The sequence below is a fragment of the Pan paniscus genome, chromosome 1 (genome assembly GCF_029289425.2).
Source record: "Pan paniscus chromosome 1, NHGRI_mPanPan1-v2.0_pri, whole genome shotgun sequence".
NCBI lineage: Eukaryota > Metazoa > Chordata > Mammalia > Primates > Hominidae > Pan > Pan paniscus.
In genome coordinates this window covers 89,353,652-89,374,577 of record NC_073249.2, presented here as the reverse complement: position 1 = coordinate 89,374,577, position 20,926 = coordinate 89,353,652, and the positions used below count along the sequence as shown (strand labels likewise).

At 42.3% G+C, this 20,926-nt stretch overlaps 1 protein-coding gene across 2 annotated transcripts in view; it reads right to left on the bottom strand.

The window, feature by feature from the left end:
* Positions 1–7,346: 7,346 nt before the first annotated feature.
* Positions 7,347–20,926, bottom strand: part of SLAMF6 (SLAM family member 6) — a 39,344-nt gene continuing 25,764 nt past the window's right edge. The window contains exons 2-8 of one of the 2 annotated variants that reach the window (XM_063595680.1): positions 19,143–19,475; positions 14,205–14,468; positions 13,655–13,765; positions 13,278–13,316; positions 12,168–12,250; positions 10,180–10,251; positions 7,347–9,829 (exon numbers count right to left, since the gene is read on the bottom strand). In XM_063595680.1, coding sequence (XP_063451750.1) covers positions 9,782–9,829; positions 10,180–10,251; positions 12,168–12,250; positions 13,278–13,316; positions 13,655–13,765; positions 14,205–14,468; positions 19,143–19,475 — 950 coding nt within the window. In that variant the 3' untranslated portion in view covers positions 7,347–9,781. The remainder of the gene's footprint in view (positions 9,830–10,179; positions 10,252–12,167; positions 12,251–13,277; positions 13,317–13,654; positions 13,766–14,204; positions 14,469–19,142; positions 19,476–20,926) is intronic. The other variant, XM_063595681.1, reaches the window with a different exon arrangement.

Sequence of the window (20,926 nt, the reverse complement as noted above, 5' to 3'; positions counted from 1 at the left end):
GCAGTATGGCCATTTTCACGATATTGATTCTTCCTACCCATGAGCATGGAATGTTCTTCCATTTCTTTCTATCCTCTTTTATTTCATTGAGCAGTGGTTTGTAGTTCTCCTTGAAGAGGTCCTTCATGTCCCTTGTAAGTTGGATTCCTAAGTATTTTATTCTCTTTGAAGCAATTGTGAATGGGAGTTCACTCATGATTTGGCTCTCTGTTTGTCTGTTATTGGTGTATAAGAATGCTTGTGATTTCTGTACATTGATTTTGTATCCTGAGACTTTGCCGAAGTTGCTTATCAGCTTAAGGAGATTTTGGGCTGAGACAATGGGGTTTTCTAGATATAGAATCATGTCGTCTGCAAACGGACAATTTGACTTCCTCTTTTCCTAATTGAATACCCTTTATTTCCTTCTCCTGCCTAATTGCCCTGGCCAGAACTTCCAACACTATGTTGAATAGGAGTGGTGAGAGAGGGCATCCCTGTCTTGTGCCAGTTTTCAAAGGGAATGCTTCCAGTTTTTTTCCCATTCAGTATGATACTGGCTGTGGGTTTGTCATAGATAGCTCTTATTATTTTGAGATACGTCTCATCAATACCTAATTTATTGAGAGTTTTTAGCACTAAGCGTTGTTGAATTTTGTCAAAGGCCTTTTCTGCATCTATTGAGATAATCATGTGATTTTTGTCTTTGGTTCTGTTTATATGCTGGATTACATTTATTGATTTGCGTATATTGAACCTGCCTTGCATCCCAGGGATGAAGCCCACTTGATCATGGTGGATAAGCTTTTTGATGTGCTACTGGATTCAGTTTGCCAGTATTTTATTGAGGATTTTTGCATCAATGTTCATCAAGGATATTGGTCTAAAATTCTCTTTTTTGGTTGTGTCTCTGCCTGGCTTTGGTATCAGGATGATGCTGGCCTCATAAAATGATTTAGGGAGGATTTCCTCTTTTTGTATTGATTGGAATAGTTTCAGAAGGAATGGTACCAGTTCCTCCTTGTACCTCTGGTAGAATTCAGCTGTGAATCCATCTGGTCCTGGACTCTTTTTCATTGGTAAGCTATTGATTATTGCCACAATTTCAGATCCTGTTATTGGTCTATTCAGAGATTCAACTTCTTCCTGGTTTAGTCTTGGGAGAGTGTATGTGTCGAGGAATTTATCCATTTCTTCTAGATTTTCTAGTTTATTTGCGTAGAGGTGTTTGTAGTATTCTCTGATGGTAGTTTGTATTTCTGTGGGATCAGTGGTGATATCCCCTTTATCATTTTTTGTTGCATCTATTTGATTCTTCTCTCTTTTCTTCTTTATTAGTCTTGCTAGCGGTCTATCAATTTTGTTGATCCTTTCAAAAAACCAGCTCCTGGATTCATTAATTTTTTGAAGGGTTTTTTGTGTCTCTATTTCCTTCAGTTCTGCTCTGACTTTAGTTATTTCTTGCCTTCTGGTAGCTTTTGAATGTGTTTGCTCTTGCTTTTCTAGTTCTTTTAATTGTGATGTTAGGGTGTCAATTTTGGATCTTTCCTGCTTTCTCTTGTGGGCATTTAGTGCTATAAATTTCCCTCTACACACTGTGTTGAATGTGTTGCAGAGATTCTGGTATGTTGTGTTTTTGTTCTCGTTGGTTTCAAAGAACATCTTTATTTCTGCCTTCATTTCGTTATGTACCCAGTAGTCATTCAGGAGGAGGTTGTTCAGTTTCCATGTAGTTGAGTGGTTTTGAGTGAGTTTCTTAATCCTGAGTTCTAGTTTGATTGCACTGTGGTCTGAGAGACAGTTTGTTATAATTTCTATTCTTTTACATTTGCTGAGGAGAGCTTTACTTCCAACTATGTGGCCGATTTTGGAATAGGTGTGGTGTGGTGCTGAAAAAAATGTATATTGTGTTGATTTGCAGTGGAGAGTTCTGTAGATGTCTATTAGGTCTGCTTGGTGCAGAGCTGAGTTCAATTCCTGGGTATCCTTGTTAACTTTCTGTCTCGTTGATCTGTCTAATGTTGACAGTGGGGTGTTAAAGTCTCCCATTATTATTGTGTGGGAGTCTAAGTCTATAGGTCACTCAGGACTTCCTTTATGAATCTGGGTGCTCCTGTATTGGGTGCATATATGTTTAGGATAGTTAGCTCTTCTTGTTGAATTGATCCCTTTACCATTTTTTAATGTCCTTCTTTGTCTCTTTTGATCTTTGTTGGTTTAAAGTCTGTTTTATCTGAGACTACGATTGCAACCCCTGCCTTTTTTTGTTTTCCATTTGCTTGGTAGATCTTCCTCCATCCCTTTTTTTGAGACTATGTGTGTCTGTGCACGTGAGATGCGTTTCCTGAATACAGCACACTGATGGGTCTTGACTCTTTATCCAATTTGCCAGTCTGTGTCTTTTAATTGGAGCATTTAGCCCATTTACATTTAGGGTTAGTATTGTTATGTGTGAATTTGATCCTGTCATTATGATGCTAGCTGGTTATTTTGCTCGTTAGTTGATGCAGTTTCTTCCTAGCATCAATGGTCTTTACAATTTGGCATGTTTTTGCAGTGGCTGGTACTGGTTGTTCCTTTCCATGTTTAGTGCTTCCTTCAGGAGCTCTTTTAGGGCAGGCCTGGTGGTGACAAAATCTCTCAGCATTTGCTTGTCTGTAAAGTATTTTATTTCTCCTTCACTTATGAAGCTTAGTTTGGCTGGATATGAAATTCTGGGTAGTAATTCTTTTCTTTAAGAATGTTGAATATTGGTCTCCACTCTCTTCTGGCTTGTAGAGTTTCTGCCGAGAGATCAGCTGTTAGTCTGATGGGCTTCCCTTTGTGGGTAACCCGACCTTTCTCTTTGGCTGCCCTTAACATTTTTTCCTTCATTTCAACTTTGGTGAATCTGACAATTACGTGTCTTGGAGTTGCTCTTCTTGTGGAGTATCTTTGTGGCATTCTCTGTATTTCCTGAATTTGAATGTTAGCCTCCCTTACTAGGTTGGGGAAGTTCTCCTGGATAATATCCTGCAGAGTCTTTTCCAACTTGGTTCCATTCTCCCCATCACTTTCAGGTACACCAATCAGACGTAGATTTGGTCTTTTCACATAGTCCCATATTTCTTGGAGGCTTTGTTCATTTCTTTTTATTCTTTTTTCTCTAAACTTCTCTTCTTGCTTCATTTTATTCATTTCGTCTTCCATCGCTGACACCCTTTCTTCCAGTTGATCGCATCGGCTACTGAGGCTTGTGCATTCGTCACATAGTTCTCATGCCATGGTTTTCAGCTCCATCAGGTCCTTTAAGGACTTCTCTGTATTGGTTATTCTAGTTAGCCATTTGACTAATTTTTTTCAAGGTTTTTAACTTCTTTGCCATTGGTTCGAACTTCCTCCTTTAGCTTGGAGGAGTTTGATTTTCTGAAGCCTTCTTCTCTCCACTCGTCAAAGTCATTCTCCATCCAGCTTTGTTCCATTGCTGGTGAGGAGCTGTGTTCCTTTGGATGAGGAGAGGCACTCTGATTTTTAGAGTTTCCAGTTTTTCTGCTCTGTTTTTTCCCCATCTTTGTGGTTTTATCTACCTTTGGTCTTTGATGATAGTGATGTACAGATGGGTTTTTGGTGTGGATGTCCTTTCTGTTTGTTAGTTTTCCTTCTAACAGTCAGGACCCTCAGCTGCAGGTCTGTTGGAGTTTGCTGGAGGTCCACTCCAGACCCTGTTTTCCTGGGTATCAGCAGCGGTGGCTGCAGAACAGCAGATATTGGTGAACCGCAATTGCTGCTGCTTGATTGTTCCTCTGAAAGTTTTGTGTTAGAGGAGTACCCAGCAATGTGAGGTGTCAGTCTGCCCCTACTGGGGGAGTGCCTCCCAGTTAGGCTACTCAGGGGTCAGGGACCCACTTGAGGAGGCAGTCTGCCTGTTTTCAGATCACACGCTGCATGCTGGGAGAACCACTATTCTCTTCAAAGCTGTCAGACAGGGACATTTAAGTCTGCAGAGGTTACTGCTGCCTTTTGTTTGTCTGTGCCATGCCCCCAGAGGTGGAGCCTACAGAGGCAGGCAGGCCTCTTTGAGCTGTGGTGGGCTCCACCCAGTTTGAGCTTCCTGGCTGCTTTGTTTACTTACTCAAGCCTCGGCAATGGTGGGCACACCTCCCCCAGCCTTACTGCCACCTTGCAGTTTGATCTCAGACTGCTGTGATAGCAATGAGTGAGGCTCTGTGGGTGTAGGACCGTCCAAACCAGGTGTGGGATATAATCTCCTGGTGTGTGGTTTGTTAAGCCCGTTGGAAAAGTGCAGTATTAGGGTGGGAGTGACCCAATTTTCCAGGTGCCGTCTGTCACCCCTTTCTTTGACTAGGAAAGGGAATTCTCTGACCCCTTGTACTTCCTGGGTGAGGCCATGCCTCGCCCTGCTTTGGCTCATGCACGGTGTGCTGCACCCACTGTCCTGCACCCACTGTCCAGCACTACCCAGTGAGATGAACCCAGTACCTCAGTTGGAAATGCAGAAATCACCTGTCTTCTGCATTGCTTACACTGTGAGCTGTAGACTGGAGCTGTTCCTATTCAGCCATCTTGGCTGCCCCTGTATTTCCTCCTGTGTCTTAAATTGCCATGAATTCACCTTGTGTTTTAAGTTGCCATGAATTCACCTTGTGTTTTGGATTGTTGTTGGATCCTGAGAGGGATGTTCTACTTTCCTTGGGTCATTAGAAGTCAAAGGGAGAATGAAAAACAGAATTTAAGGTGATTACGAGACATCCAGGAAAATATCCAGTCAGCAGAACCTAGGGAAACAAATCTAATTATGGGACATAAATAATAAGAGAAACCAAGCTAAGGAGAGGTAAGGAGGAGACAGAAAGACAAAAGTAGGATGAGGTGACTTAATGGGCATTAAAAGGAGGGAAACCTCAAGGGTGATGGGGGGATTGTGTAATGTCAAATGCTGCAGAGAGCACCAGAATGCAGAGAAAAGATCCCTGCCTCTAGAGGTTGGTATCCTTCAAGAATGCAGCTTCAGAAGAGTGGGCTAGGGGTGAGGAAGCAAAAGCTTTGGATGTGGCCATTCTAGTCATCTGGTAGTAAAAGGTCAGTGATGATGTCCCCTTCCTTTCTTCCCACAGGGAGTGCTTTTAGATGGCATCTGGGAAGGGGAAATTCAGGGGGTCAGACTTGCTCCCTCCCCATTTGAGAAGTCACTTCTTAGCCCATTCTTTTCATCAACTTGAAACTCAGGGTGAAATGTCTATCCAGTGACCTTGGACAGGGTAGCCTTCTCTCTGTTCTGCATCTAGCTGTGGCCCTGCTTCCTCATATCAAAGTATACACTGAACCCTGAGGGAGGCTAAATGATGAAAGCTTCAAATAAGTGTCCTAAAGCTACACGGGGTTCAGGTGTTGGCTTGAGGGTGGGATGGGGTGTGGACAAGTGAGATCAGACATTGTTATTTTGGGACTAGTTAATGTGCTCTTTTGACCAACATGATGTGGGGCAAAGCTTCATGGTGTAGGTAAGAGGTTGAAAACTTAACTCTTTTCAGTACTAGGTAGGTATCTTAAGTGAGTGAAGCAGGCAGGGCAGGCCAGGAGTGAAATGTGAAGTGCAAGCCCCATTTAGAATGGAACAGAGGCTACTCAGCACCAGCTAATTGTTGCCTTATAGGGATGTGGTCCCAGTATCCATAAGGCACAGAAGTAGGAAGGAGAGTCTGGATTATTCTAGGAGCTGAATAAAGAACAGTGTGGCTGGAATGCTGTGAAAGAAGGAGTAGAGATGTGAGTAGGGGTCTTGTAGGCCTTGTCAACACTTTGTGACCTCCTAGTGGGAATGACTGGGGGCTGGCAGAGTGGGAAGAGTATTTTTGTTCCCTTTTATTACCTTTCCAGGATAGCCAATCACAGCCATCTTACCTTATTCAAAGTAGTTTAATGGGGCTACCATTTCCTCAATTCTACAATAAAAATATTAAAGAACAAAGAAAGCCTGGGCAAAGAAAGTTTGTTTTTTGGTAGGAATTTTATAAGCATTGCATGTTTTCTTCCTTGCTTGCAAAATGCATGATTCATCTTTTAGGAATGGGGCATCTGGGTCTTAATGTATTTAACTTTAGAACAATAGATTAGGTTTTTGTTGATTAAATCCATTTGTTTCCCACAAGAAAACAAAAATGATTAGTTATATGGTGAGTACTGGGTAGTTTTCAGTTTTGTAAAGGAGATCTGTTCAAGAGTGTCCCATAACAATGATACCATTTACTGATATGAAAAAGCATAGTAGAAGAAAAGGCTTGATAAGAGAAATCAAGAGGTTTGATTTTTTTTTTGACAGAGTCTCACTCTGTTGCCCAGGCTGGAGTGCAGTGGCATGATCTTGGCTCACTGCAACCTCTGCCTCCTGGTTTCAAGTGATTCTCCTGCCTCAGCCTCCTGAGTACCTGGGATTACAGGCACCCAACATCACACCCGGCTAATTTTTGTATTTTTAGTAGAGACCGGGTTTCACCATGTTGGCCAGACTGGTCTCGAACTCCTGACTTCAAGTGAGCCACCTGCCTCGGCCTCCCAAAGTGCTGGGATTACAGGCATGAGCCACCACATCTGCCCAAGAGTTTTTATTTTTTAAAAAACTTTGATATATCTACCAGATATGCAAATGGCGATGCCAAGTAGGCAGTTAATGAGGTAAGCCAGGAGGTCAGGACTAAAGATGTGTTTGGGAACCATTAGCTTATAAAGGCTATTAAGGCAATAGGAATGGCTGACATCAGATAAGAAGAGTACTTAGATGGAGAAGTGAATGGGACCCACATGTGAGCCTTAGCTTCAGTCTTTACTGGTCCTGTGGAGGAGGCAGTGGATCTGCAAAGAGCCTGAGAAGCAGCTAGGAAGGAAGGAGTAAAACTCGTGGAATGTAGTGTCACAGAAGCCAAGAGAAGAGAGTGTGGTATTTATGATAAAAAGGGAGAAGGTTGAAGAGATTGAAAGAAATATAACAATCAGGAATTCTATGTTTTAGTAGCTGGTCTATAAGGACAAGTGAGCTTAGCTTTCTTATGAGTTCTTTTCTTACTCACCTCTTAGATATCCATAGATACGCCCTTAGTTTTTGTTTTGTTTGTGATCCTCCCCAGTGCAGTCCAGATTCAGGGTAGATTCTGGTAGATTTCCTGCTCTAGATGGATTAGTTGTGCCTTCCATGACACATCCCCTAATTTTCTTGCTGGTTTTGGGCACCCTAGATGTTGCAAATATTTTTCTATCTGCACTGACTTTACAGATTATTCCTTTTCCCTCTCTGAAGAACCTTGGAATTCTTCAAAGTTTCCACACACACAAAAAAGCTTAATATATATATATATATATATTTTTTGGGGGGGTCCCCTTGAAAGGAAAGCACTCTCTTACCTGCCCAGTGAGATTTCCTGAGCTTCAGGTCATGTTGCACGAACATGGCAGTAACCCTCTTTTTACTCTTTTCTTTGAAGTCTCCATGAACCCAGAACCTATTCCTTGGAAACTCTTCCTTCTTCTTGATTAAGCTTCCCTATCTTGTCCTACTCCACTGACTAATACTGTAATTGATGGCTGGTATTTGAGATTAATTAACTTTGATGAGCTTTGTTTTTTTCTATTCTTTTCAGCCACTATTTCAGTTTTTCCCCATTCCAACTCTCCAACCCCTTCCCTTTGAATCTTGTGGTCTTGAGAGCTGATCTCTGTCACATGTCTTGTTGTGCTGAAGGTTTGTGAGATGATTCTGTGTAATTCAGTAATAATTCATTTTTACTATTATTAATTTATACTAATTATATCAGTAATTATACCAACAATGCTGACTGACATTTATTGAGCTCCTTTATGTGGCTGAGAGCTATGCTAAGGACTCCAGGTGTATTGTCTTATTTCATTTTCACAAAACCCCATTACATATTCATTTATTTATTAAAAAACTTTTTTGAACACTTGCTATATGCTATATAGATACTGTGTTAGGTGCTAGGGTTACGGTGATAAACAAAACAGTTATTGTCTCTGTTTCTGAAGAGCTTAGGGTATAGTGGGAGAAATAGATGTTAAAAAAGTAAAAATAAATATTTAATGATATGATAAATGACATAGAAGGTGTAACAGAATAATAAGATCTATTTTATTTTATTTTATTTATTTATTTTTTGAGACAGAGTCTCACTCTGTCACCCAGACTGGAATACATTGGCATGATTTTGGCTCACTGGAACCTCCACCTCCTGGGTTCAAGTGATTCTCCTGCCTCAGTCTCTCAAGTAGCTGGGATTTTAGGGGTGCACCACCACGCCTGGCTAATTTTTTTGTATTTTTAGTAAAGACGGGGTTTCACCAAGTTGGCCAGGCTGGTCTTGAACTCCTGACCTCAAGTGATCTCCCCCCTTGGCCTCCCAAAGTACTGGGATTACAGGTGTGAGCCACCATGCCCAGCCTAGAAGATTCATTTTAGATACAGTGGCCTGGGAAGGTTTCTCTTAGGAGGTGACATATTTAAAATTAAACCTAAAGAATAGGAGGACCCCAGCAGGCAGAGGAAGGGCCTGCAGGAAGATGTAAATAATTAACATAAAGAACTTTTCCTTTAATAGAGGAGCTGAAAGAAGATCAGGGAGGCTACATAGAGAGTGTCAGAAGGGTAATGCTAGCTGAGGCTGGAGGTGGGCCAGACCACCCAGGGCCATGGAAACTGGATTTCTTTCTGAGTGCATTGGGAAACCTGCAGGGTTTTAAGCAGGAAACTGAAGGATCCAATTTATATTAAAAACATTATTCTGGCCGTCTTGTGGAGAGTGGGTTGGAGAGGGACAAGAACAAAAGTGAGGACAACTGTTCTGATCTTAAGGTAGGATTCAGGTTAGAGGTGGTGATGGTTGGATACAGGATGGTGGTCAAGGAGTTGGAGGAGAAGTGGAAGGTCCAAGAAATATTTCTGAGGTAGAGTCCAAAGGGCCTGGTGACAAAGACACTGGAGTCAGGGATGACTTAGATTCTTGGCTCAAACAATGGAGCTGATGTAATACCATCCTCTTCCTTTTTCAGTCTGGGAGACTAAGGCTCCAAAAGGTTAGGCAGTATGTCCCAGGAGATGTGTCTAATAAACATTGTACAAGTTGAGCATCCCAAATCCAAAAATCCAATATCCAAAATGCTCCAAAATCTGAGATTTTGAGCACTGCATCGACATGAATGAAACTCAAGGGAAATGCTTATTGGAGCATTTTGAATTTTGGATTTTTGGATTTGGATACTCAACCACTAAATATAATGCAAATATTCCAAAATCTGAAAAAAAATTGAAATCCGAAACATTTCTAATCCCAAGCATTTCAGACAAGGGATGCTCAACTTGTATCAGGATGGGCCCATCCAACTCCAGAGACTACACATGTAACCAACACACTGCATTATTTCTCAATAAGTCAATCCTGCTGCTTTCTAAAAGGAGAGAAGTGGTTGTCTTCTGGATCATAAACTCTCTGTCAACCATAATTCCATTTGCTTAGTTATCAAAGAGAGAGTCAATGTGCTGGTGTGTTATCTTTAGCATGTTTTGGCCTGAAGTGGATTGGAAAATATTATTTGAACCACATGCTGGAAATGATGTTATCCTTAGGTGTTTGACTCAGGTAGGCAGGTTTAAATCCGAAGGACTGGAGGCGATCATCCTATTCTAGATATTCAAATTCTGTTGCCAGGAACAACAGGAACCAAGCTTCCTGTTCTTTGTTCTGTCTCATGGGATCAGAAGACGTGTCATTCCTGAATTCCTCTGAGGCCTTTCAGCAACTTACACGACATTGTCAAGGGCAGTTGCCCTGGAAAAGGTGGGTTTACTCTGTGGGAAAAAGAGGAAGATGAGGTAGGTTAATTGGAACTGGAACCTCAGCCCACCCCTCATAACTACAGAGAGAGGACTGGAGACTACAGAGAGGCAGATAATAGAGATATTGATAGCATAGGGCAGGATTAAATTTAAAAACATGTAATTTGAAAACTCAGTTATGCATGGTGATCCTAATACAAAATAACTTCTTGATTATGTTTTGGTGATGTCCTGAGACTTTCCGCATGCTGCTGCTGTTTGTGCATCTGTAAAATGACCCTTTTATTTTTACTTTATTTGAAAAATCATAGGTCTGTGGAGAGAGATAAGAATATAAAAACATGGAGCAATCGTGGGCTTACCTCTTTGGAATGATTAATTGTGGAGTAAATTGTGATAGTATCATTTTCTCTAGGTGTCCAGATTTCTGTTTCCTGTAAAAAGAATCATACCAATTTGGCTTACACAGAGACAAAGAGATTAATGCATAGATATATTCTTAGGAAAGACTGTGTGACAAAAAAGAGAATATGTCAAAGTTCTTCCAGAGGAAGGCCGGGGAATGTTCAGTGGAAGACCAAGCACGACTAGCTATCAAACTTGTGAGGATTTAGTGGCATTTCCTGAGCCCCAAACAGAACAGCAACACTGCAGCAAACCAATGGGCTCAAGAGCCAGAGAAAGGCAGCCTTGCTGTATGAAGGGAAGGAAGTATTCTTGTCCTTTGTCCAGCTCTACTTTCCTTCCTCCATTTTTAAGAAAAAACTTATATACCAGATAGTTTATTATATGTTTTGTCTCAAATTTTTACTAGCTATGACTGAAACTACCCATTTTGCCTGCTCCATCTTTTGCTATAATTCTAACTGCCTTGTCATCATGTCATTGGGGTCTTCTCAAGCATGGGGAATTGGTAGAATAGGAACACTTCGCCTTAAGAATGGCTCTGCCTGGAATGCACATTACAGAAATAATAGCAGAAGTCCCTACGGCCCTCAAAGAACCTACTCAAAGATTTTGACACTTTAAATTAATGAAGAAGTATTTAGAGAATTATCAAGATCTCTACTGGGCACAGTGGCTCATGCCTGTAATCCCAACACTTTGGGAGGACGAGGCAGGCGGATCACTTGAGCGCAGAAGTTTGAGACCAGCCTGGGCAACATGGTGAAACCCTGTCTCTACAAAAAGTAGAAAAATTATCCTGATGTGATGGTGCTCGCCTGTAGTCGCAGCTACTTGGGAGGCCGAGGTAAAAGGATCACCTGAGCATGAGGAGGTTGAGGCTGCAGTGAGCTGTGATTGTGCTACTGCACTCCACCCTTGGTGACAGAGTGACACTCTGTCTCAAAAAAAAAAAAAAACCAAAAACCAAAAAACAAACAAACAAAAAAAACCAAAAAGACCTCAAACACTCCAAAGCACATTTTTTTTTCTTTTTGCTAAAGAGAAAGCTAACAAATTTGTGGGGAATTAGTTTTTTGATTTGTCAGAGTGTGAGTTGACTTGTTTTCGGGAGGAATTTGCAAAGGCAATAGAAATGTCTGAGCAAGTGAGAGTACCCCTTTTTCCTTCCTGTCATCAAGGAGCATACTTTGCAAATATAGGTGAAGGGAATCCAAGATTTCTAGCTAGATCATTGCTTACATCATTTGGAAAATGCTAAGCTTTCCTGGCTTATTTTTCCGAAAACTGGCCTCTCAAAACGTATGGTATTATTTAGAGACGTGCCACCTGCAGGTCCTTTATTTAGGGGTGGTGGGGAGTTGCTGATGCATGACAGATGAGTTGCTGATGCTTGACCAAGGCCATCCTGTTATGCAGCTAGATGAGAGGGGAGGGGTGAACCATTGCTCATGGTTTAGTGGCCTCTACTGTGCCCCCTTCCCCTCTTGAGAGACTACTTCTGAGCTCTCCTAAGACCCCTACATGCAGAGTGAGAAGTCAGCCACCTGCTATGGAACTATGTCCATAGGAAACTTTCAAACTTAGTGGAACTCTGACCCATTCAGCAAGTATTTACTGATCATTATGCTAGGATATAGGGCAAGAGAGAGGAAGACATAATTTGTACTTTCAGTCAGCTTGTAATTAAGCTGAAGGGACAAGACTTACTGATGCATCAAGCAGTTGGAGAACCGTGTAAGGCAGGGTATGAATAAACATTCCCTTAAGGGTGAGAAAGGCAGACACCAGAGTGGTCTAGCACATAACTTTGCAGCCCCTGTCGCTGTGGCTGTCTTCTCCTCCCCTCAGTGGTCATTTGTTCAGTCAGATGGTTATGGTGACAAGTTTGTGAACAATGGCTGTAAAACTGACAACAATGGCATATAAAGCTGAAAGGACTCACCCTGTTTGAATGAGTGACTGAAGCATACACAGTGTTGTTTGTTGGAGACACTGAAACATACTCTAGGCTCCCTGCAGACTCTGCTGTTAACATAGGAAGGCACAGTCAATGGCACAAGGACTCTGGGACTTCTCTCCCAGGACTTCGCCCTCCCCAGAGCACACTGTGTCCCCAGATAGGCAGGTGTTTGAAGCATCTCCTTTCCTGAGGGATCATTCATTCTTGACAGTCTTTGGAGCTCTGGGTGAACCTTCTCAGTCATGTGGTCTATTTCTGACCACATCTCTTGGGGTAGGAGGTGGTGTTGAGGTCCCCTAAAGCTTCAGAGTCTCCCTCAGGCTTCACATGTGGGTCAGGAAGCTCCTGGGACCAAATAGCCCTGCCTATGGAAGGGCTAAAGACACCTCATTGGCAAACATAATGGAGCCAGTTATTTCACATACGGGATATTATTAAGCTTTTCAGAGGTCTCTATAGCGGATTTGATTATTTTGGAGATGAGGAACTGGAGGCTCAGAAAACTTAACTGACTTGTGCAAAGCCATACAGACAGTGATGAAACAGGAACTCAAATGCATGTCTTCTGACTTCAAACCTTATGCCTTTGCCTCTGCAAGTGATGTCATGCATCACTCATGCATGAAATGAGACCCAAAGCCAATCTGAGTCCAGAGCCTGTGTTTGTGTTTCTATATCATGTTTTCTCTTCCCACTGTGTCTATCCATTGTCCAGACCCTGGCTGAACAGTAATGATGCAGTCAGACAGTTTGGTTTTGTGCCTTGGATGCTCTAATCCTGCCTGTGCCCTGGACTTGCTGGGTGACAAGGGATGATCCCTTTCACTGGGACTTAGTTTCTCCATCAGCAGGGTGGTGAATGAACCTGATATCACCAAGAGAAACTGTGTGAGTGACCGGTTCACATGCCTATGCCTGTGAACCATGTAGGACCCATGATTACAGATCATCTCCCCTCACAGCATGTGGTCTGAGTAATGACATTCTGACTCCTTCCTCTGTCATTATCCAGCCCTCTGCCATCCCCCTCTCTCTTCCATTTGGCTCTTCCCATCTGCTTTATGATGGAGAGTTAAGAGTCTGAATGCTCACCGGGGCCCTGTGTTCGCTGAGTAGACAAAGATAGGGAATCTGAAAAATAAAACCAGAAAATTGAAATGTGTGACAGCAGTGGGAGAGGCATTTCACCCCTAACCCCGTGAGTGTTGGGATGTGGTGGGAGGGGACCCAAAAGGAAGGGCAAGCAGCCCTGAGACAGGGTCCCACTTTTCCCAGTAGGACATTTCTCTCAGGATATTAGCAGGTGCAAGATCACACCCAGGGATTATCTCAGTGGACTAGCTGAGCCAGGGTTTGCAGCCTCCCTCCCTCCTCCTGTCTTCCACAAGAGATCCTTGGGAATCAGAGGCCCCAAACTCTCAATCACTGGAACCTTGGAGAAGAGACAAGTAGGAAGAAAGGAAACCTGCCTCTTCTTTTCCTCAAAACAAGTAACAGCAGTATGATGAAACCGAAGACTATGCATATCCCAGAAACCGTAAACAGAATCATTTTGGTATCTGTATATTGAATTTTAACATCTGAAAAGAGAAAAAAGAAATGACATTTGAGACACATCAAGTGAGGCCCACTGTTCTTGGAGCCTCTGTGGAGCCTCTTCTAGGCCATCTTTGGGGACTAGGTAAGTTTGTCTATAGCCGGAGGCTCTTGGGTGGGAGTCCTATGTGGCAGGCAGGGGAGGGTGGGGCCCAGTGGAGTTAGGGGGAGAAAGCAATCCTACATTCCCAGGCCTTTGATTTTGGGTTCTGAGTAGGTTGGACGAGGGGTTGGGGAATGGAGAGGAAGGAAGGAGAGTCCTCTGGGAGTACTGAGAGATGCAGAGCTCCAGAGGGCATCTGTCCCCTCCCAGCAGCATTTTCTGCCTCCCACTGGGCCACTGTATTGGAAATTATTTAGGATGTGAGGACGCGTTAAACCCCATAGCTGCTCAAGGCTCTCAGACCTGAGGCAGGCTGTTACCTCCGCAAAGCTTCTGGGCAGAGAGAGAGAAGGATAAATTACTGACAGCATTCTCTGCTATGCAGGTGTAGTCCTGTTCACTGGAAATCCTGGGGTCCCAGGAGACAGTGAGGTTTGGCTGACTTGAAAGTGTGTTTCCCAAGGCCTCCCATCTGAATGAGACATTGTCATCTGCATCCTCCACAGAGCAAGTCAGATGGAGCTCACAGGTCCTATTCTGAAATAGCTGACTGTGATTGGTAACTTGTATGTTCCTCAGTTGTCCTGTTTGCAGAAAAAAAAAAGATCCAGATTAAGGACAAATGTCTTGGCTCAGCCCCCTGTGAAAAATATCCTTCACCTCAATGTTTTGTATTTCACCTTTGCTGTATGTTATGGTCTGTAGACTCTGTAAATGACTCTGCTTATATTGCCTAATTGATGGTAGCAAGGTCTGGGATGACCAAATGATGCAGGACCTCAGTATGGGGCAGGATAGTCAGCAGAAGAAGTGGGAAGGGAGAGACTGAGGTTTCCATCAACTAGTTGGGTAGTTTTGGGGTGGTCATTTTATATTTCTGGTCTCCAGTTTATCCCTGGGGTCCCTTCTAGTCCTTACACTCTGCCCCTGTGTAAAGACAATTTGGAGACCAAGCCAAGAACTCTGAGGGCAACTCAGTGATGTGAGAAGCCAAGAGACCAGGTGGAAGAGTCCTGTTTCCTCTGCTATCAGAATTACCTAATTGGGGTGGAAGATGGAAGCATCACTTCCTTGGGGAATTTGAATCTATGGGGATCCTGGTTCCTATTGTATCTAAAGCTGGCTCCAATAGTGAGAAAGAGACTCAGATGTAGAAGGTCAGCAAGACAGAAAGGAAAATGCTGAGAACCAAAGAAGTGGGGAAGGAAGAAGTGAATAAGCTGAGAGAGCAAGCAAGCAATTCTGGGGAGCAAAGAAGTGCGGCGTATCTAGGCATGTGAGATGACATGTGATGCAGGTATTTCTGAGAGCAAAGACCAGGAAATATTGCTTAGTAAGATGTAACTGTGAACCAATGGGAACATGGGAGCAAGACAGAAAAGGCCACTGACTCAGCCTTGGCCTGAGGTTTGAAGTAAAGATGACCCAACCAGGAAGAGAATGACTCCAATTCTCTGATTAGAAGAGACCGAGTAGTACTTTAAGCTTAATTGAGTAGGGGTTGTGGAGTATCTGTACTGAAATCTTGCCAGAACAGAGTATTCATGTATGGGAAAAGTGTTGGATTTGGAGTCAAGACCTGAATTTTGTAATTTACTGGCTACATGACCACGGACAAATTATTGCTATATCCAAGCCTCAGTTTCCTTATCTGTAAGACCAGGTAATAATACCCACTTCTCAGGTAATTTTGAGGAATAAATGAGACAGTGCCTAGTACAGGGATGGCAAATATTTGGCATGAAAATCACATCTCCCTCATCCAGTGTTGATGGCTGAACTGAAAAAAAAATCCATCTTGTTACCTTTTTCCACTTAATGAATATGTAAGGACATTTCCACAGGTATGTAAGTGTGTAAGTATATCTCAAACTTGGTATAGTCTGAAGGACTCCTGTTTTTCTCTCCCAAACCTTCTCAACCTGCAGTTTTACCCATCTGACTTGTTGACAACTGCATCCTTCCTATCACTGAGGCCAAAACCCCTGGAGTTATCGCTGATTCATATCTTCATCTCATACTCCCACATCAGGAAATCCTGGTGGCTTTACCTTCAACATATGTCCAAAATGCAACCACTTCTCACCATCTCCACTGCTACCACCCTGATCCAAGCTAGCATCAACTCTTGTTTGGACTATTGCAATGGTCTCCTAATTGGCCCATTGGCTTCTACCCTTCCCCCTTGAACTCTACTCTCAACAGATCAGCCAAAGGAATCCTTTAGACAAGTAAGTCAAATCATATTACTTGTTTGCAAAACCTTCTGATGGTTTTCAGTGTCACTGAGAGTAGATGCCAAAGTCTTTGTGATGGCTCTCAGTCCTTTTGCGATGTGGCCCCTGTTTCCTTTCTGGCCTCATTTTCTATTACCTCCCCCTTACTCTGCTCCTGGACGTTTGGCCTCCTTGGTGTTTCTTGAGTAGTCTAGGCACAGGGGATCTTGCTATCTATGCTGGATGGTGTGTCTTCCAGTTATCTGCATGGCACACTTCCTCACTTCCAACAGGTCTTGGCTCAAATGTCATCTTTTCAATGAAGCCTGTTCTGATCACTTCTTTTAAAATTGTCCCCTGCTCCCTGGCACTCTTGATGCTTCTTATGCTGTTCTAATCTCTCCTTTGTTCATACCATTCAGGGCTTTCTTACATGGTGTATCACTTGTTTATATGTTATGTGAATTGCTTGTTACCTTCCTCTACTTCCCTTCCAGAATGTCTGCACCATGCGGACAGTGATCTTTGTCTGTTTTTCTCACTGATGTATTCCAGGTGCCTATAACAGTGCCTTGGACGTTATCCATGTCTATCAAATATTGTTGACTCAATTAATAAACCTATCATGGCTTCAAGATTTTCTTAACACTGAACTCTAGGCAGTTGTATTAGTTTGTTTTCACGATACTATAAAGATACTACTCAAGACTAGGTACTTTATAAACAAAAGAGGTTTAATTGACTCACAGTTCTACATGGCTGGGGAGGCCTCAGGAAACTTAACAACCATGACGGAAGGGCAAGGGGAAGCAAGTCACGTCTTCCATGGCAGCAGGAGAGGGAGAGAAAGGGCAAGGAAGTGCCATGCTTAATACCATCAGCTTTCATGAGAGCTCACTATCATGAGAACAGCATGGGGGAAACCTCCCACATGATCAAATCACCACCCACCAGGTCCCTCCCTTGACATGTAGGGATTACAATTCGAGATGAGATTTGGGTGGGGACACAGAGCCAAACCATGTTAGCAGTCACTCCCAATTAATTGGTATTGGCCCATAAAATCAAATCTTTGCCATTCATATCCTGGCACATACCAAGAGATTGATCAATGTTAAAAATCAAACCTATATAACTTATACCTTGAAATTCCTTTGCATTATTGTAAAACTACCTGGTGTAGCTTACACAGTTCTCTGTGTATGTGACTTTGAAGGAGATGGCACTCTAAAAAGCCCTGAAAGAGATCAGCATTGAGCCTCAAGAGGGTGGCTGTCACAAGATAAGTCATACCTGGTCTTCTCAACAATGTTAGAGGAACATTATCTCAGCAAATGTGATGAAGCCTGGTACCCATTTCAGGCTTTCCATTGGATGAGTCTCTCTTCTCTCCAGTGTCCTACACTGCCTTGATAATTACTGGTCACCCAGGGTGATTCTGCCTGTAGTGGGTTGAATAATGACCTCAGAAAAGATCTGTCTGTGTCCTAATTCCCAGAATCTGAATATTACCTCATTGGAAAAAAAGGGTCTTTGCAGATGGAATTAAGTTATATGACATTATCCAGTATAACCTGGATAGTCCCCAAACCCAATGACAAATGTTCCCATAAGAGAAAAGCAAAAGGATGTTTGAGACAGACAGAAAAGAAGGAGGCAACCTGACTATGGAGGTAGAGATTGGTGTGATGTAGCCACAAGCCAAAGAAAACCAAGGAGTGTTGACAGCAACCAGAAGCTGGGAGAGGCAAAGAGCAGATTGCCCGCTACAGCCTCCAGAGGGAGCACAGCCCTGCCCACACTGTGATTTTGGACTTCTGGCCTCCAGAACTGTGAGAGAATATGAATTTCTGTTACGCCACCTAATTTATGGTATTTCTATTTCAGCAGCCTCAGGAAAGTAATACATTGCCCCAGGGTGATTTTTCCTTTTTAGTTAGAATCGCTTGTATAGAAGTTTTCCAGACATCACCTCTTTCCCATTACATTTACCTGTTTGGTGTTCTATTCTTCAAGAACATGATTTTGACTAATCTAACACGATAAACCTACCAGATATTCAGGGGATACTAAAAGTTAACATGTAATCTGTCTGTGGAGACATTTTATTTTAACAGTGCTTTTTTGAGTACCATGTCTTAACCCAAAGGACTCTGAGTGAATTTTAGAAACTACAGGCCCTCAAGTGGATAAAAATTACGGAATTTCCGTGGCCTTTAATGTTTTCTGGTCTGATTGCCAATTTAATGCTTGAATATCCTGCTAAGTGATTATTCTAAAGCCATTAATGGCATCTCTGAATATCACTGATTGTTAGAGAGGTATTTTTCTGATATTGACTCATAAGAAATCTCATTATAGTTTCCATAATTTTATGTTGATAACATTTTCATTCTTTTTAATCTTGGGAAGGCAGATTGTTGACTGGTGATTAATATGAGCCATCGGGGGAAAATATTGTTAAAAATTAAATAACCTTGACAGAAAGGATGTTTCTCATGATCAGCCTATCTTTGCAGATAACTTTCTAGGTAGACCACTGTTCTGTACACTGACCACTCTACTGGGTCAGACTAGCCTTTGTGAAAAGGGAGGTGTCATGGCAGGTAGTTATGTGGGAAGTGCTACCACTACTATCTCTGTGACTTGTAGGCAAATCACTGTGACTGAGGCTGTGCCTCAAGGGTATAAGGTCTGTACCTACCTCATGGAGTCTTTGTGAGAATTACATGGCAAATACATGTAGTGCACAAGGCAACACTATCATAAATATTTGACTTCCATTACTTCTGCTACATTTCTGGTTGAAGAAGACCATTTTATCGGAGTAAAGTAATTCTGGGCTGGGACACAAGACTTAGGCTCTGTCTTCAGCTCTGTCATTAACTGGCTTTGCAGTGTCATTGTGTTGACACTGACTCAATGACTCCAAATGCCATATTCTTTGCCACTAGGCGACAGTGCACATTTGAAGTCACATAGGATTGAAATACATGTATATTTTTCAGTCCATATGGAATTAAACCCCATATTTTGACTTACTTAATATCCTCAGAGTGTAACTGGACAGCTTTACAGAGGTCTCTGTGGCTATCTGGGCTCTGTAAGAGCCTGTGTCTTCCATCTTCAGGTTGCTGAGTTGCAGGGAGTAGGACTGGGTGAAGTTCAGTCGCTTTCCCTGTTTCGGATTAGTCACGTGGATTTCTGGACTTTTGGTTTCATGGGGTACTATGAAGGCAAGAGATGTTTCATTGAAAAGCCAAGTGATGGAGTTGACCTTCTCTCCTGCAGGAAACTCCAGGGGAAGAGTTACTGACTCCCCCAGAATCCCGTTGACCACCAATGGGGTTGAGCTGCTTTGTGAAACTACATTCCCTGTAAACACAGAAGGAAAGGTTTAAAAAATGTTCCTAACCATCTCCCTGCCAAGTCCTGCACCCTTTCACCTAACTCTGCCAGTTTGTTAGAGCTCTCTGATACCAAAACTCAGAGATATGACAGAGTAGGAAAGGGTAAGGAGATGTTTCTAAATGAATAATCACAGTCCCAGAGCTTCACCTCCAGCAAAATGTCAGCCACTCTTGGTTAGTAGGCAGCTAGTCTAGATGAAACTGGCCCAGTCCATGCTGGGTCCTACACTGGCTGGTCACTCCTAGGTCATAACTATACTTTGTGATCCTAGCCTCTGAATTCCTTGGACATTAGGTTGAGGGGGACAGGAAACTATAGACTCCAAAAACTGCAAGTCTTTGCTAATAAAGCATAATTAAAGCCTGATATTTACTGATTACCTACTGTGTGTCCAACATAGTAGGCTTGTGCAACTTAGAAGGCTGGTAACAGGGACTAATATCAGGGATTTATAGGATAGTCAGTTCTTCTTATATATTATTTCATTGATGCTGACTACAGTCTGTGAGGCAGGCAGGATGGATATTATTACTTCCATTTATAGATAAAGGAACTGAGCTACAGAAAAGTTAACTAATTTTCCCAGGGTTGCACAGCTAAAGAATAGCAGAGTCAGGATTCAAACCCAGGTCTTCTGACTCCAGTGACTTTGTGCTGTCTTCATGATACCAGAAGATTTTTTTTTAACTCTCTCAGAAAGATTATAGTTTAGTTATTGAGGAGACAAAATGGATACATATAGAAATAATAAATATAATTTCAAAGTAACACATGATGGCCACATTCTTGTGAACTTATTCAGAACTATCAATGTTTAAGCAAAAACGGTGAAATGGTCACAATGATTCTTAAAGAAGATGCTTCCTTAGCATCCTTTCCCAAATTCTTAGCAATTATTACACTATTTTGTAGTTTTGTTCACCTGTTTGTCTAACTGACCACGCCTTAATTAGCCTTGCATGTCAGTACTCAGCACCATGTCTGACACACAGTAGAGTCTGTGGAAATGTTCTAGCGGGTCAATGAATGAATAACTATAACCATTACCTCAACCTTCTCAGGATCTCTTGCTTCTTTTTCTTAAAAATTTCAACTTTTATTTTAGAAATGGGGGTACATGTGCAGGTTTGTTACATGGGTATATCACACCCAGATAGTGGGCATATTAACTAATAGGTAGTTATTCAACCCATTACCTGTTCCCTTCCTTCCCCCTCTAGTAGTCCACAGCGTCTATTAATCCCATATTTATGTCCATGTGTGCTCAGTGTTTAGCTCCCACTTATAAGTGAGAGCATGTATATTTGGTTTTCTGTTCCTGTGTTGGTTTGCTAGGATTATGGCCTCCAGCTCCACCCATGTTACTGCAAAAGACATGATTTAATTCTTTTTTATGGCTGGTTAGTATTCCATGG